At 47.1% G+C, this 15,459-nt stretch overlaps 1 protein-coding gene across 2 annotated transcripts; it reads left to right on the forward strand.

The window, feature by feature from the left end:
• The first annotated feature begins 421 nt into the window (after nucleotides 1-421).
• On the forward strand, nucleotides 422-14,852 carry Usb1 (U6 snRNA biogenesis phosphodiesterase 1). 2 transcript variants are annotated; one of them, XM_026395729.2, is made up of 7 exons: nucleotides 422-604; nucleotides 1,684-1,850; nucleotides 5,271-5,454; nucleotides 10,042-10,095; nucleotides 11,393-11,498; nucleotides 12,733-12,816; nucleotides 13,846-14,852. In XM_026395729.2, exons 1-7 carry the CDS (start codon nucleotides 483-485, stop codon nucleotides 13,948-13,950), a joined length of 822 nt encoding a protein of 273 aa, XP_026251514.2. In that variant the 5' UTR covers nucleotides 422-482; the 3' UTR covers nucleotides 13,951-14,852. The 2 variants fall into 2 exon arrangements, 1 of the variants encoding a protein (XP_026251514.2); XR_003301454.2 differs by lacking the exon at nucleotides 13,846-14,852 and having other exon boundaries at nucleotides 11,393-11,699; nucleotides 12,733-12,814.
• Nucleotides 14,853-15,459: the final 607 nt, after the last annotated feature.

A 15,459-nucleotide genomic window follows, 5' to 3' on the forward strand; every position in this document is an offset into this window, starting at 1 on the left:
CGCGCCCACCCAACCCGGCCTCAGGGGAGACGACTGCCGGTTCCGCCCCCCGCCCGACTCCTGCACCTGACAGCGAGAGCCCGCCTGGACCCTCTCATCTTCGGCAACCGACGCGCGTCTAAACCGCTCGGCTTAGCTCTGAGAGCAGCGGCCCCGGGGCTCGGACTTTGAACCGGTTTGAGGAGGGGGCCCCGGGACCTGTGAAACGGGCACACCAAGGATGGAGCGGGGAGGCTCCGAGAGGCCCGGTAGCCCTCCACGCGCAGCCAGCGGGCAAACAGCATGCGGACAGCGTGCAGATCGCGGACACGGCCCTCGCTAGTGTCCCGCGGGTCCCGCCCCTTCTGGCCCCGCCCGGCCCCGCCCCGAGGCGGTGATACCCTCGCCCCGCCCCCCCGGGAGCACTTCCGGCTCAGCGGAACGCGGGGTGCTGGCTGAGGTTGCCCACGGACCTGCCCCGTGAAGGTGTCGCACAAGGCCCCATGAGCGCTGGACCCCTGGTGGGCTACAGCAGCAGCGGCTCCGAAGATGAGGACGAGGCTGAGGCTGAGATCGAGGCCGCGACCCAGGGGCGGACCTGGCCCGGGGCTGGGGGCTGTCGTCGGTGAGGATCGAGGAAGTCTCTTTCGCCGGGGCGCGGATTTGTTAAGAGAACCCCGCCAGACCCGAGCGTCTGTCGACTGGGGAGGGGAGGCGGTTCCCGGGGAAGGAAAAGCGGGAAAGGAGGATCCAAAGGGCACCCCTGGACAAAGCCCCAGAGTGCCCCCACCAGGCTCGGGCAAGGTTGGGAGGCAGGACGCCAGCTCGGGCAAGTTCTGTGTTCTGTAAGGTAGCACACCGTCCCGGGTCTGTTTCTTCATCTGAACACAATTGCAGTGATAATACTTGCTTAAGCTTATGGAGACCCGGGTGCGGTGGCACATGTCAGAGACCCGGGGAGGCTGAGACAAAAAGATCACAATTTCAAGGCTGGCCTCCTGCAACATACTCTGTCTAAAAATAAAATTAAGAGGGGATGGCTGGGAAGGCAGCTTTATGGTAAAGTGCCCTAGGATCTCCAGAACCACATACACTGCCTTCCCCCAAACACAGCATATGGAGAGCCTTTTAATTCATTCAACAAATACTCTTTGAGCACCTAGTCTGAGCCAAACTGAAGATTGGGAACTTAAGTGGACAAAAGCCATGAAAGTCTTTTTTTTTTTTTTTTTTTTTTTTTGTGGGCTCTAGGTTCTTAAGTAACTGTCTTTGCTGAGTGCTTTACAAGTGCTTTACTGTTGATGGCCTAGTAGTTTTGTCAGGTAGAAATACAGTTAACACATGAGGAAACATGTATCTCAGAAAGGGTACATCACCTGCCCAAGATCACAGAGTTAGAAAATGCTGCTCCATTTCAGGCCTGTCCAACCAAGGATGTAATACCTAAACCACACCTTGCTGCCTGCCAGAGTGTTTCTCATGGGGACCATGCTTTATTCTAAGGTCTGCTTCCCAGACTTGTTGAGAGACTCCAGCGCAAATATGTGGGAGAAAGCTTTGTGACTTTCTAGAAGTTACCTCATGTACTTGCCTGGAAAACCACACTCAGGATCATATTTATAAGGGGTTACAGCTTTTGTTGGGTGTATAAAAGCAGAGAATGCTAAAAAGATAAATGTGCTTGTTTCCTTTTTTCTTCTGCAGTGGCCAGAGTCCTGATCCTAGTCAGAGGTTTCCAGTGCCCGACAGTGTACTGAACATGTTCCCCAACACAGAGGAGAGGCCTGAGGATGACAGTGCAAAACATGGGGGACGTGTGCGCACCTTTCCTCATGAGCGAGGCAACTGGGCCACCCATGTCTACCTACCATGTGAGTCATGTGTGACAGGCAAACAGTTGAGACCAATAGGTGCCTCTTGATGTATTTAGCCACAACTAAGAGGAAGAAACCAGAACCCTGTCTGTGCCTCCCCAGCCCTGATAAGTGGATAGCAGGCAAAAAAATGCCCAGAGTCAGACTTCGTCCATTATCTACTGCTCTGGGTATCCTTTGGACTTCTCAGATCTCAGTTTTCTCACCTCCAAAAAGGAGATAATAGTAATACCTATCTTTGGAAGATGAACTAGATAATTTCTGTCAGGTTCCTCGTACAATTCACAAAGTAGGTGGTGGCTCTTATTATTTGGTGTAGCCTTCTCCCATTACCACCAGCATCCCCCACCAAGAATTGTGCACTTGTCACAGTTGATGAGCCTACATTGGTACATCACCATCACCCGGACTCCAAAGTTGGTATTAGGGTTCACTCTTGGTGTTGTACCTTCTGTGGGGAGACTTGTGCTACCATTATAGAATCATAGTTCACTGCCCTAAGAATCCTCTCCTCCTCTTATCCATCCCTCCCCTGCTTCCTCACCTCTGTGAACCAGTGATCTTTCAACCATCTCCATAGTTTACCCTTTCCAGAATGCCATGGAGTCAGAATCATTCAGTAGGTAGCCTTTTCAGATTGTCTTCTTTCACCTAGTAATACATATTAAGGGCTCCTCCATGTATGTCATGGCTTGACAGTTCACTTTTTTTTTTTAATAGTACTAAATAACATTCCATTGTCTGGATGTACCATAATTTATTTATCCATTCACCTACTGAAGATGGATACTTGTGATTGCATCCAAGTTTCGGCTGTTATGAATAAAATATAGTCATCTGTGTATAGTCTTTCATGTAGATGTAAGTTTTCAACCTCTTTGGGTAAACACCAAGGAGGGCAGTTGCTGGATTGTGTGGTAACGGTTATGTTTAGTTGTGTAAGAAATCACCAAACTGTCCTAGGCAGTGGTTGTGCCATTTTACATTCCCAACAGTAATGAATCAGAATTCCTGATACTCCATGTCCTTGTCAGCATTTGGTATTGTCAGTATTTGGGAGTTTAGCCATTTTAACAGGTATATTGTTGCATTTCCTTGGTGACATATGATGTGGGACATCTTTTCAGGTGCTTTTTGCTATCTGTATAGCTTCTTTGGTGAGGTGTGAATCAGATTTCTGTCCTACTTTATAATCAAATTGTTTATATTCTTACGTTTCATTTTAAGAGTTTCTTCTATATTTTTCTGTATTTTTAATCAGACATATCTTTTGCAAATGTATTTTCTCCTAGTCTATAGCTTTTCATTCTCTTAATATCTTTTACAAAGCAGAAGTTCTTAAATTTAATGAAGTCTACTTTTTTTTAAATAACTTTATTTTGTTTATTATATTTCCTATGGTGCTGAGAATTGAACCAAGTGCCTCAAACATGCAAGACAAGCACTGTACCATTGAGCCTCAACCCTAGCCCATAATGAAGTCTATCTTATCAATTCTAATAACTAATAAACAATATAGCAATATAAACCTTTGGGAGACCCATATTCAAACTATACCTACCAGTTTTATCAACTTCCTGTTTTCAATTTCATCAATTTCTGCTGATTTGTATCATTTCTTTTCTTCGGCTTACTTGGAATAGAATTCGCTCTTTTCTGGATTTTTTTTATTTTTTATTTTTAGGTGGACACAATTTTTTTTTAAAATTTTTATGTGGTGCTGAGAATCGAACCCAGTGCCTCACGCTGAGCCCCAGCCCCAGCCCCTTTTTCTAGATTCTTAAAGAGGAAGTTTAGAGGATCGATTTTAGATCTTCTAATATGTGCTTTTAGTGATATAAGTATTCTTCCAAGCACCTCTTTTGCTGCATCCTACAAGTTCTGATAAGTTGTGTTTTCATTTTCATTTACTTAAAAATACTTGTAGGTGGTACCTGCCTATAATCCCAGCAACTGGTGGTAGACCTAGGCAAGAGGATTGCAAGTTCGAGGCCAGCCTCAGCAACTTAGGGAGACTCTGTCTCAAAAAAACAAAATCTGCAAATTTCTCCTGAGATTTCTTCTTTGACACAGGTGTTATTTAAAAGTGTGTTGTTTAATCTCTAAGTATCTGGGAATTTTCCAGTTCTCTTTCTGTTATCAGTTTCTAGTTTAATTCCATTGTGGCCCAAAGTCAGACAATGTATGATTTCTAATCTTTTAAATTTAAGGGGTTCTGATACCTACTCTCTCTTTAAACTGTATTTTTTGCCTTTTATTATGTTTTATCATTTTTTCTTCATAGCTGAATATGATGTGTTGCATAGCAGGGACATGGTAAACAGGCCTTCAGTAACATGGTGAGGTGTGAAGGGGAAGCATTCTACAGCCCTGTGGTCAGGTCCCAGTCATTTAAATGAGCCTGTGCCTCTGGACTGTGGACAGCAAGGCGAGAGCCAGTTTGAAGTTATTTCCCTTCCCCCAGGTCAGTAGGGCTCCTATTAAAACACCTGCAAGTCAGGCTCTGGTTAAACCTAAGGGCAGACCTTTTAAGAAAAACAGAATTTCTAAATGGTTTCTTTCTATCCCCTTGTGCCAGAAGGGCCAGAAGCACAAGATGATTTTTCTCCAAAATTCTGTGAGAACCTGGTAGAGTTCCAGATCCTAACCCTCAGAAAGCAGTGTGCATATGTGTATGTCCCACAACCCACATCCTCTTAGAGTTTTTAACTTTCAGATTTGTATACCCTGAGTCTCCAGCAATTTGTCTATTACAATGTAGGCCTCCCTGCGCTAGCCCTTGTTCTCACACAGGTTTCAGCTCATGTACGTCTGGTCCAATAATTTGTGAGCCTCTGTATTCAGCTGTGTGTCACTCACTTCTCTTATAGATCTAAGAAGAGCTGTTGTTTTCTTAGTTTGCTGAACATTTTACTTGTTGTTAGCATGAAGTGAAAATTTCCAAACTTTTTTTTTTTTTTTTTTTTTTTGGTACTGAGGATTGAACTCAGGGACACTTAACCACTGAGGCACATCCTGAGCCCTTTTTTGTATTTTATTTAGACACAGGGTCTCGCTGAGTTTCTTAGGTCATCACTAAGTTGTAAAGGTTGGCTTTGAACTCAACGATCCTCCTGCCTCAGACTCCCTAGCCGCTGAGATTACAGGAGTACAGCACTGCACCCGGCAACTTCTATGCTTTTTAATGCTGGACTATAAACTGAAGTCTCCTCCCTGTGTGTATGTTGTTTACCTGAATTCTTTTCAGTGAGCACATATTACTTCTTTAACCAGAAATGCATGTTAAATTTTAATAAGCTTTATAGACACAGACTCAAACCCAGAGTGATATGGGCTTCTGTCTGCCTCCTGGGCTTTTTCACTTAGCCTTGAACCTTGGCTAAGACAACAGCCCACCCGCTCCACTCTTCCTTCCAGATGAAGCCAGGGATGAGTTCCTGGAGCTGCTTGATCTGTTGCTACCCCATGCCCAGACTTACGTGCCCCGGCTGGTGAGGATGGAGGCCTTCCACCTCAGCCTGTCTCAGAGCGTGGTTCTGCGTCACCACTGGATCCTCCCTTTTGTGCAGGCTCTGAAAGACCGCATGGCCTCTTTCCAGAGGTGAGCGCTTCCCTGGGCCTCTGGCTGTTCTCTCCAAGGCTTCTCCCCCTTTCCTGAGCTACTGCAGGTTGGAGGTATGGGTTTCATTATCCCAGCAAAAGGAATAGAACACAGGAACATTGAAACATCTCCTGGGGCCACCTGCGGTACATCTCATCCCGTGTGACCTTGGGCACATTATAAATTCTTTTTTTTTTTTTTTTTTTTTTTAAAGAGAGAGTGAGAGAGGAGAGAGAGAGAGAGACTTCTTTCAATATTTATTTTTTTTTTAGTTCTCGGCGGACACAACATCTTTGTTGGTATGTGGTGCTGAGGATCGAACCCGGGCCGCACGCATGCCAGGCGAGCGCGCTACCGCTGAGCCACATCTCCAGCCCTATAAATTCTTGATACTTCTAGTTTCTTACATGCCATATAGGAAAATCTTCACTCTCTTTCTCTACACTCTCACTCAACATTTCTAACACAACTGTAGCCACATGATATCCTGAAATTTTAGTTCAGTTCTGATGGTAATGACCCAAAGTTAGTGCACACATCACAGGTTAGGGGCTCAGTCCCACGAGACTGCCCCCCACTTCAGATGCTAACTTCTCATGTTGGATCCCCATGTTACCCACAACTCTTTTTCAATTTTGCTATAATTCAGAGGTTTTTGTGACTCCCTCCTCAGGCTTGATCATTAGCTAAAACAGCTCACAGAACTCAAAACAGTTCATTTAATAGATTATCAATTTGGATCCTTTAAAGGATATTTTAGGGGATCCAAATGAACAGGCAGATGAAGACACACATAGGGTGAGGTCTGAAATGGTGCCAGGCTCAGGAGCTTGTCTCCGTGAAGTTAGGGAGTGTCACCTTCCCAGCGCACCATGCATTCTTCACTAGAAGGAACTCTTCAAACCTGTGCGTTAGGGATTCTTCTGTATGAAGGCATTATTAACTCTAGCTCCTCTCCCCTCCGCAAAGGATGGGGGTATAGGGCTGAAAGTCCAGGCTTCTAATCATGGCTTGCTCTTTCCAGGTGACTGTCCCTCTTACAGGAATCCAGCAAGAGTTGCAGAAAGTTCCAAAGGATTTAGGAATGCTGTGTAAGGAACCTGTCAAACACTAAATAATAGAACGAAAGATGGTCTCAGCATCCTTACTGTTTAGGAACTTATATGGGTTTAGGAGCTCTGTGTCAAGAACTGAACCAGTGACCAATATCTGCATACAGGGCATGGGAAGATGTCTGCCTCAGAGGCGCTTATGGAGAATGAAATTCTGCCTGCCCCTCAGCATGGCATTTGGTAAAGGGCCAGAACTGAACCCTACTTCTGGTTTTGTCTACGCGCTTACGACATTTTCCCCCTTAACTAGTTCATGCCATTCTCCTACAGAAATGCTTTTCCTGCTAGACTTCAGCACATCAGAACCCTGCTCTTGCCAGGCATGGTGGCACATGCCTATGATACCAATGATTTGGGAGGCTGAGCCAGGAGGATCACAAGTTCAAGGCCAGTCTTGGTAATTTAGCAGGGCCCTAAGCAGCTTAGCCAGATCTGTCTCAAGAAGTAAAACAGGGTGGGGATATAGTCAGTGGTAAAGTGCCCCTGGGTTCAATTCCCAGTACAAAAAAAATTTAAAAAAGGACCCTCCTGCTCTTTCTACCAGATGGCATGTGCCCCAGAACTCCTCAGTCCTCGGGATCGTCAGTCTTGGCACTATTTACAGTCTATAGCTCATTACTCCTCACCTCCACTCATTCCCATGTCCCTCTTCCCTTCTGGAGCCCAGGTTCCCCCCAGCAGGATAATAGCTTCTCTCTGAATAACCCACAGCCTTCTCCAGGTGCTCTGGTTAATCATGCCATTAAATAGATGCTTGCTGAGTGCTTGGACATTCAGGAGGGAACGGAGCCTGGAGGACACCTCTCTTAGAGTTCTGTGGGTCCACTGAAGGCTGGGACTGGAAAGAGCCTAAGAAGCCATGGTGGTTTTGTGACTCTGCTTTTACCTGCAGAGCTTTTTTTCAAATGAGGTGTTCCACAGACACCCACTGTGTAGATGTGTGAGACAGGTAGAAATAGAAGTCTCTGGGCTGGGGGTGTAGCCCAGTGGTACAGTGCTTGCGTAGCTTGCACAAGGCCCTGAGTGGGAACTCCAGCACTGAGAGAAAAAGAAATAGAAGTCTCCTAGCCAAGGAAGGCCCATACCCACAGCTGAAGAAGCCCTAGGCCCAGATATTCTAGTGAAGGGCTTTGCCCAACTAATGGGTTCGACCTAACTAGTTGAACCCTTTCTGAGGGCTAGAGGGGAAGATTTACTCCAGGCCAGTCAGTCATCTAGAGGATCAGGACTGAAGCTCGTCTGTTCTCCAAGCCTAGCCCACCTCCTTTCAAATTTACTGAACTTTATGTATACTTTCAGGACTGTTTTGGTCACAGATACCAGAAACTCAACCCAAAGTGGCTTAACACAAAGGGGGATAGGCTGGTATAGCTACAAAGTTCAGAGGAAGCGCTAGCTTCGTGATGAGGGAGTGGAGGTCACCAGAAGATGTTAGATGGCACCTGGCTCTTACTGTCTCAGCTCTGTGCACCGGAGGGACACTAGCATCTCCAGGCTGACCTGCCTAGGAAGATAGCCCTCTTTTTTTTTTTTTTAATATTTTAGTTATACGTGGACACAATATCTTTATTTATTTTATTTTATGTGGTGCTAAGGATCGAACCCAGTGCCTCATGCATGCTAGGCAAGCACTCTACCTCTGAGCTACAAACCCAACCCATAGCGCTCTTCTTTACTTTTTTGTTTCTGTTTTTGTTTTTATTTTTGTCAGGAACAGAACTGAGGGCTTCAGGCATGCTAGGCAAGCCCTTTGCCACTGAGCCATCCTCCTGCCCCCAAAAGCCCATTTTTCAAATAACTTCAGCAAAAGTCACAAAAGACTTGGATTGGTTTGGCTTGGTGTTCATGCTCTCCCTTTTGTGAGTGAAGAGTTAAAAAGCCCTTTCTCCTTCTACTTAAGAAGCTTTCTCTGCTAGAACACTGTTCCCTGACCAAGGGCAGCTTGTCGATAAGTTCTAGGTCCGGGAACAGCAGAGTTGCCCAGTGTGCAAGACAAAGGAAACGAGGCCCCTGATGGGAAGTCTCAGTTCTGGGCCTCCTTGAACCCACCTGTTCTTTGATAGGCAGGTGCCCATTAAGACTCTGGAAAATTCACCCAAGAGTTATTTCTAGAGTACCCGAGGGGTACCCAAGGAGTACATAGGTGGCTTTTTCCCTTGTTTACTTGGGAAACAGCTCCAGAGAACTGCCCCTGGCTTGCTGGATTGGTTCCCTCCGAGGAAATGCATCTGATGTGCCCCGTGGCTCAGTGTTTCTTGCTCTGTGTCCTGAGTGGGGCTCAGCCAGCCATGGCCTCTTTGAGCTTGATTGTCAGGTTGAGTCCAGGATGACTGAGAACAAGCAGTGCACCCCGGATTCTGTTGCTGCCACTGAGGGCACTCTCTGCTCTGACAGGCCAGGCCTAGGTCAGCACCTGCAGCTGAAGGGGTGGTGGCTGGACACAACATCCAGTGTCGACAGCAGAACACTTATCCAACACCTTCCAGAACTCTTTCCAAAATCTGTGCTTTCCCAAGAACTAGTGGTTCTGTTATCCCTTACATTTTCCCCAAAAGGGATGCTGAGCGAGGAGGCAGGGTGCTGGCTGGCTGACTTCATGCACGTGGACAGGTTGTAAGGCTCTGTCCAGCCAGCAGATATGTCCATTCCTTCCACTGGGATGAATCCTTTGGCCTGAAGGCTGTGAAATTATCTTTTCCTGTGATGGGACTTGCCAAGATGATCAGGAGGGGCAAGAAGCCAGTCTGTCCCTTTGCAATCACCAGTATCTTTAGGACACAGCCAGCACCTAACTTACTGAACCTGACTGGTCCCCGTGTCACTCATCTGAGGGGTCAGTGGGGGCCTGTTTCTGCTTCCTTTCATACCATTGGAGACCCACTATTCCTAGAGCCTCATAGGAGAGAGCAGGGGCTTTGTCAGGCAGACTGAGGTTCAAATCCTGCCTCGAAAGCTTCAGTTTCCCTGTCTGTAAAATGGGCATATTTATAGTGCCTGCCTCAAAGGCTCATGTGAGGATCCCATGAGCTGATAAGCCCCAAACCCTAAGCTCAGCCCTTGCACATGGGAAGTGTTCTTGTTATTGCTTAGACTAAATCAGTGTTGTCCTTGTTTTAACCTGCAAGGCACAATTTAGCCCTCATATGATTTGTTATCACCCACTGATAACAAATTAAGTGATTAACACTTTCTCAGTTCCTATCAGTAAAGTTGAGATAGTCTCAAATTGTTTGGAATGAACTGCTCTTATCAAAATAAAATTTTTTTGCTAGCATCTGAATGATACTATATATACTTGGACAGGGTGATTTTAATGTCTTGCTAGCTCTAATTAGGGTTCAGTTTACCATTTATATAATGAGGTGACAATATTAAGTATAAAGTTCTATTTCTCAAGTGCTATTTATCAAACTATTTTTCTGTTTGTTTTTTCCTATTCTTCCTGAAATATGATCTTTTTTCTTCTAAATTTCAGATTCTTCTTTACTGCCAACCGTGTAAAGATTTATACCAATCAAGAGAAGACCAGGTGTGTCCCCCTGATCCCAAGTCACTACCAGAAGAAGAGTCTTTGGTGGAGTGCTTTTTGTTAAATTTTTAACCAAGTCTGCCAGATTATAGGGAAGCTGTTCCCAAATCTGAATTTCCATTAAGAAAAAGAACTGGGAGGCCAGGCATGGTGGCACATGCCTATAATGCCAGACATTCAGGAGGCTGAGGCAGGAGGATCAAAGTTCAAAGCCAGCCTGGGCAATTTAGTGAGACCCTGTCTCAAAAAGTAAAAAGAGCTGGGATGTAGCTCTGTGATAGATCGCTTGCCTGACCTATGAGGCCCCAGGTTTAATCCTCAGTGACACAAAAATGAAAGAAAAATCACTGGAGGAACATCGGGAGGGGTCCCAGAGGTAGAGCAGATGGGGCCCTTCTCGGTATAGGGAAGAAAGCTGTGAAGGTAGAAAACCTGCTCCTGCTGTCTGCATCCCTAGTTTTAACCTTTATCTCACACATTCTGCTCTCTGACCTTTGTGTGCTAAACCAGCATCCCCACAGTGACACCATCACACACCTCCCCTTGATTCATCTATTGCTGGGCAGTTGTGAGGCTCAAAAGAGGCCAGTGGATTTTAAAAGCATTAAATGAATATAAGAAGAAATTATCATTACCAAGGTTTCAGAGTGAGCCCCAGTGTCCCCTCCACTCACTGAGCCACCCTCTCTCAGCACCTCTGAAAGGGCTCACTCCTTCCTTCATTCTGTGCTCTACAAATTTATTAAGCTACTGGGTTCCCAGGAGGGAGGAATTGGCAGCGTCACATACCACTGAACAAGTGAGAACAGGAGTATCCTTGGCTTTAGTGACACGGAGGTCATCAGCAATCAGCAACTGGCAGGCACTCCTGCCAAAGGTTTGGAGACAGGAGGCAAGGAAGTAGGGGACAGGAAAGCTGGACCAAACACCTTTTTAAAAAGTTTTCCTGAGAACAGGATGGAGGCTGGCTGAAGGTGGGGTCAGGAAGGGCTTTAACCTTACTACGTGGTTCTGCACGGGAGAGCGGCCTGAGCACTGTGGGAAGAGGCGGACCCAGGGGGCAGAGTGCAGAGCAGTAGCAGCAGGAGCCATGTGGGTTGGACCTGGGGAAAGAAGGCTTAGAGACAGAAGAGGAGAGAGGAGAGGCTTATGGAGCAGCCCTGGAAGCTCAGGAGGGAGGTGGAGTGAGCCTATGGCCAGGCTTCCTGCCTGGTGCATCCCGCTCCTCCTTGGGTGGTCTGTGCCCTCAGAGGCTGCATCTCATGCCCATGTTTCCTTTGCCTCTGCCTCTCCCTAGGACCTTTGTTGGGCTTGAGGTCACTTCAGGGCATGCCGAGTGCCTGGACCTGGTTTCAGAGGTTGACAGAGTCATGGAGGAATTCGACCTCACCACTTTCTATCCGGTAATGAACAGGGTTGGAGATAATGAATGGAGATACTTATTGTCTCTTCAACGGGCTGCTGCTTCTCCACTGGCCCGTCTCTAACTGGAATAAAGCCATCCTTAAAGAAGCCTTCATCAGAGGCAAATTAAAGAGCCCTCCAGACTTTGCTGTGTGGAGTGTCCCAGATGCCAGCCCACAAAGGACACATGCCACTGGGAGGTGAGGGGTCTGAGGTGCAGCTAGATGTGGCCCATCCAAAGTCTAACGTTTTTTTAAAACTCCATATTTTAAATATGGTCCAGTATGTCTCCTACTGCATAATGTCTCCATGTTTGTTTTATGTTTCTTAAGAAGTATCTCCCACAATTTTTAGCAAAATAGACCCTCTGGGAAGAGTTGTAGCTTTGCATACTTTACTGTACCTGCCACGTGCTCTCCGGGGTACTGAAGAGTCCAGGTGGAATGTCAAGGCTTTAAAGGGCCCATTGATTTTATTTGATATATTTTTTTAAAACCATGCTGAAATATTTAACAATGAACTTGAATGGAAATAAGTATTATTTCTTTAAAAATTTAGACATTTTGAATTTTGTTCATTTCATCTGAAAAGTATGGCATCTGTTAGGATGTTCTAGATTGGAAAACAGAGTCAGATCCTGGTTTCTCTTCCGTATCCCCAGATTTAATGACTCTCTGTATGGTATTTATAGGAAAGCCTCTCAGAACGGATTGTCTTAGTTAGCTCAAGCTGCCATAATAAAGTACCATAAACTGGGTGTCTAAAACAACAGAAATTTATTTCCTCACTTTCTAGAGGCTAGTTATCCAAGATCCAGGTGCTGGCTGGGTTGGTTGTGGTAAGGACTCTGGCTTATAGACCAGTTCCTCCCACTGTGCCCTCCCCTCCTGGAGGAGAGAAGCTGGAGTGCACAAGATCCCCAGAATCTCTCCTGCCAAGGGCACTCACCCCATCACCAGAGTCCCTTCCTCGTGATCATATCTAGCCGTAATTACTCCCTTAGGCCCCTCTCCAAATGTCATCAAAATGGTGGGGTTAGGTCTTCAATATGTGAATTTGGGGAAGGGGATAAGACCAACTGAGGCTATTTTATCTTTCTGCTGTCCTTGGGATCAACGCTAAGGGTCAGATCTCTCACACAGGCCAGGGATCCAGCAAGAATATCCTGATAGCTCTGTCCCAGACCTGCTGTGGCATCCAGGTGATAGCCTGCATCCCTCTTTTCCTCTACAGGACCCTTCATTCCACATCAGTCTGGCCTGGTGTGTGGGTGATGCTCGTCCCCAGCTAGAAGGACAGTGCCTGCAGGAACTACAGGTAAATTCCCAGGGCAGGAGCAGAGAGTGCTGAACTCTGGAAGGACAAGGTGGATACTGGGGAGGGGAAGGACTAAGCATCCAAACCTGTATGCCTGGGAAGCCAGTGAAATGGCAAAAAACCAAAAAACAAAACCCTCAAACATTACCTTGCATCTCAAAGTGTGGTCCATGGACCAGCAGCACCAGCAGTACCTGGAAGCTTATTAGAAATACTATTGCTTTGATCCCACCCCTTGCCTAGGAAAGCAGAAATGCATTTTAATAAGATCCCTAGGGATGTGAGTTGCAGGAGGCTGTGAGAAGGCTGCTGGTTTTCCCTGCAAGGCTTGGGCTTGGCCTGTACTGGGAGTGAGTGGAGGGTGCCAGGTGTAAGGAACATCCAGCCCCCAGAACTTAGCACAGTTTGATAGTGGGTTAGATGTTTTACCCTCCCATTAGTGCCCTTGGGGGAGAACCAACAGTACATGGGCAGCAGTGACCAGCAGCTGATGCTCTGCCCCCGGTGGGGAGGCAGGCCATGCGGGAATGTGGCTTATGCTGCTTAGCTGGCAATTTTGTTTTTCAAGAGAAGCCAAAAATGCAGATTTTTATGTGTATCTCCCAGTTTTCAAATATTGGAAAATGATGTCGATTTTTAAAAACACTTTGTAAGGCAAACAGACTCTGTGCAACCCACAGACCATCATGGAGTAGCCTCCCTGCTCTGCCTCGGTCATGCTGGGAGAAACAGAGAGCACAGACTTCTGACTCTAGCAGACCTGGTTCCCAGTCCTGGTCCCCCTGGTTTCTGAAACCCAGAGCTTTGAGCTTTGTGTCCTCATCTATAAGTTGGGGTGGTAGATGGATGGCACAAAGTTGCAGAGATGATTAGACCAGACAGCTCCTGCAGAGCCGGGGGCTGCGCAGCTGCTTCCCCCTCAGCATTGTCTACTCTCTGAAAGAATTCACGAGGCTGCTTTTGTTTGCCATGTCCTCTGGGTCCGGGGTTTTCCTTAATGTGACCGTGCTGTCCCGCTGCTGGCTGAAGGAAATCTTGGATGAGTTTGAGGATTCTGAGATGCTGCTCCGCGTGCTCACTGAGCAGGTGCGCTGCAAGTCTGGGAACAAGTTCTTCTTCATGCCTTTGAAGTGAGCACAGAAGCCTTACTTGTCCAGGCCCCTCTGCAGGCCAGGCCATGAAGAGGAATAGTCCATGGAAACACTCCCAACCTCCCTCTAAGAGGCCCAGTCATGTCTTCGGACTGAGTGGTATTGCCATCCTGGATTGTCCTGGGGGCTGCTTCTCCTGGTCCTTTGGGGTTTCAGGTTGGATGCAGCTGTATTGTGGTCATTCCCAGGAGTCACCAGTAGAGGGCAGCCTGGGTTTCCTAATTCTTGCACTGTGGCTATGCAGAAAAGAAAAATGAGGGCTGCCAGGGGAGCCCACCCACACTCAGCCAGAATCCCCACCATAGTCCCCCTAATGAACAGCCCCCTCCCTGCCACTCCCCCTTCTGTGTTTAGTATTTTGATGCCCTTGGCCTCATACCAGGTTTTTTTAAATCATCATGCCCTGCCTTATCCCTGTCAAGCAAGGACATAGGGTTCTTCCGAGAGTCTGTCACCCTCCTTCCTTGAAGTATGTCACTTTTATTTATTTTCTGTTAATCCCAGCCCCTCCTGTGCCAACAGAGACCATTTCGGGGCCAAGGTACAGGGTGGTAATTTGTGGTTCAGCATCAGTTTTCTCCATTCTTTCCTCCCACTCACCCCCAGCCAGGTGCCTGGGGAGACTTGAGCAGATGTTTCATTTTGGCCTAGCCATGGCTGAAAGCCCGGCCTCCAGCACTCTGTGACCTCTGGCTTCCCCACCAACTTTCCCAACTTTCCTTGTCAGTGCCTGGGCATTCTGTAGGGAACCCGGAGGGAGGACCAGGGATGCACAGGACCTTTATTTTTTCCATCCCTCACCAAGGTGAAGGGCCAGCTCTCTCCAGTTATTATCTGGGTTTCTGGTAATAGATGAAGAAATGTTTTTGTTATAGTTTCAAATTATGTTCAACAAATAAAAATTACATTTTTAAAAATTTTTCCGTCTTGTTTTGGACTGTAAGAAGGTGAGTGAGCGGTGACTCTCCTCTGTCCCTGCCTCCCCAGGTGTGCTTCATAATTTAGAGGGTCTCTTGTGAGTCTCTTATGACTTCTAAGGTGGGCTAAAGGAGTTTCAGTAAAATGAGGGTGGGGTCACCCAGCCTTGCCAGGCCCGCACACGGGAGGCTGCAGGAGCACATGTAGCCAGGGCTGGGCGTGTGGCAAGGGATCACCTTCCCCGTTCCTCAAGGGTCGAAGCACAGATGTTTAGACTTTACACTGCTATAACACTTATTGCGTCCTAGGACCTTCTCATGTACTCTTTCCCATAACCCCCTGAACAGAAACCAGGGTAGGAATGATTGTTGCTTTATGGAAGAACTTGTTAAGTGACTTGCCTGGGGGCATGAAAAATCAGTGGTAATGGCCTGACCCAGCCCTAATATCAACTCCTGTTCTGGCAGGGCCCAGGTGTAGCACTGCACACCACAGGCCTCCTGCTCAGCCCTGAGGGAAAGGTGCGGGGGGAGGGGCCCATTGCTCTGGCTGCCACTGTGCCCTGGCAAAACCG

The sequence above is a fragment of the Urocitellus parryii genome, chromosome 15, assembly GCF_045843805.1.
Source record: "Urocitellus parryii isolate mUroPar1 chromosome 15, mUroPar1.hap1, whole genome shotgun sequence".
Taxonomy (NCBI): Eukaryota; Metazoa; Chordata; class Mammalia; order Rodentia; family Sciuridae; genus Urocitellus; species Urocitellus parryii.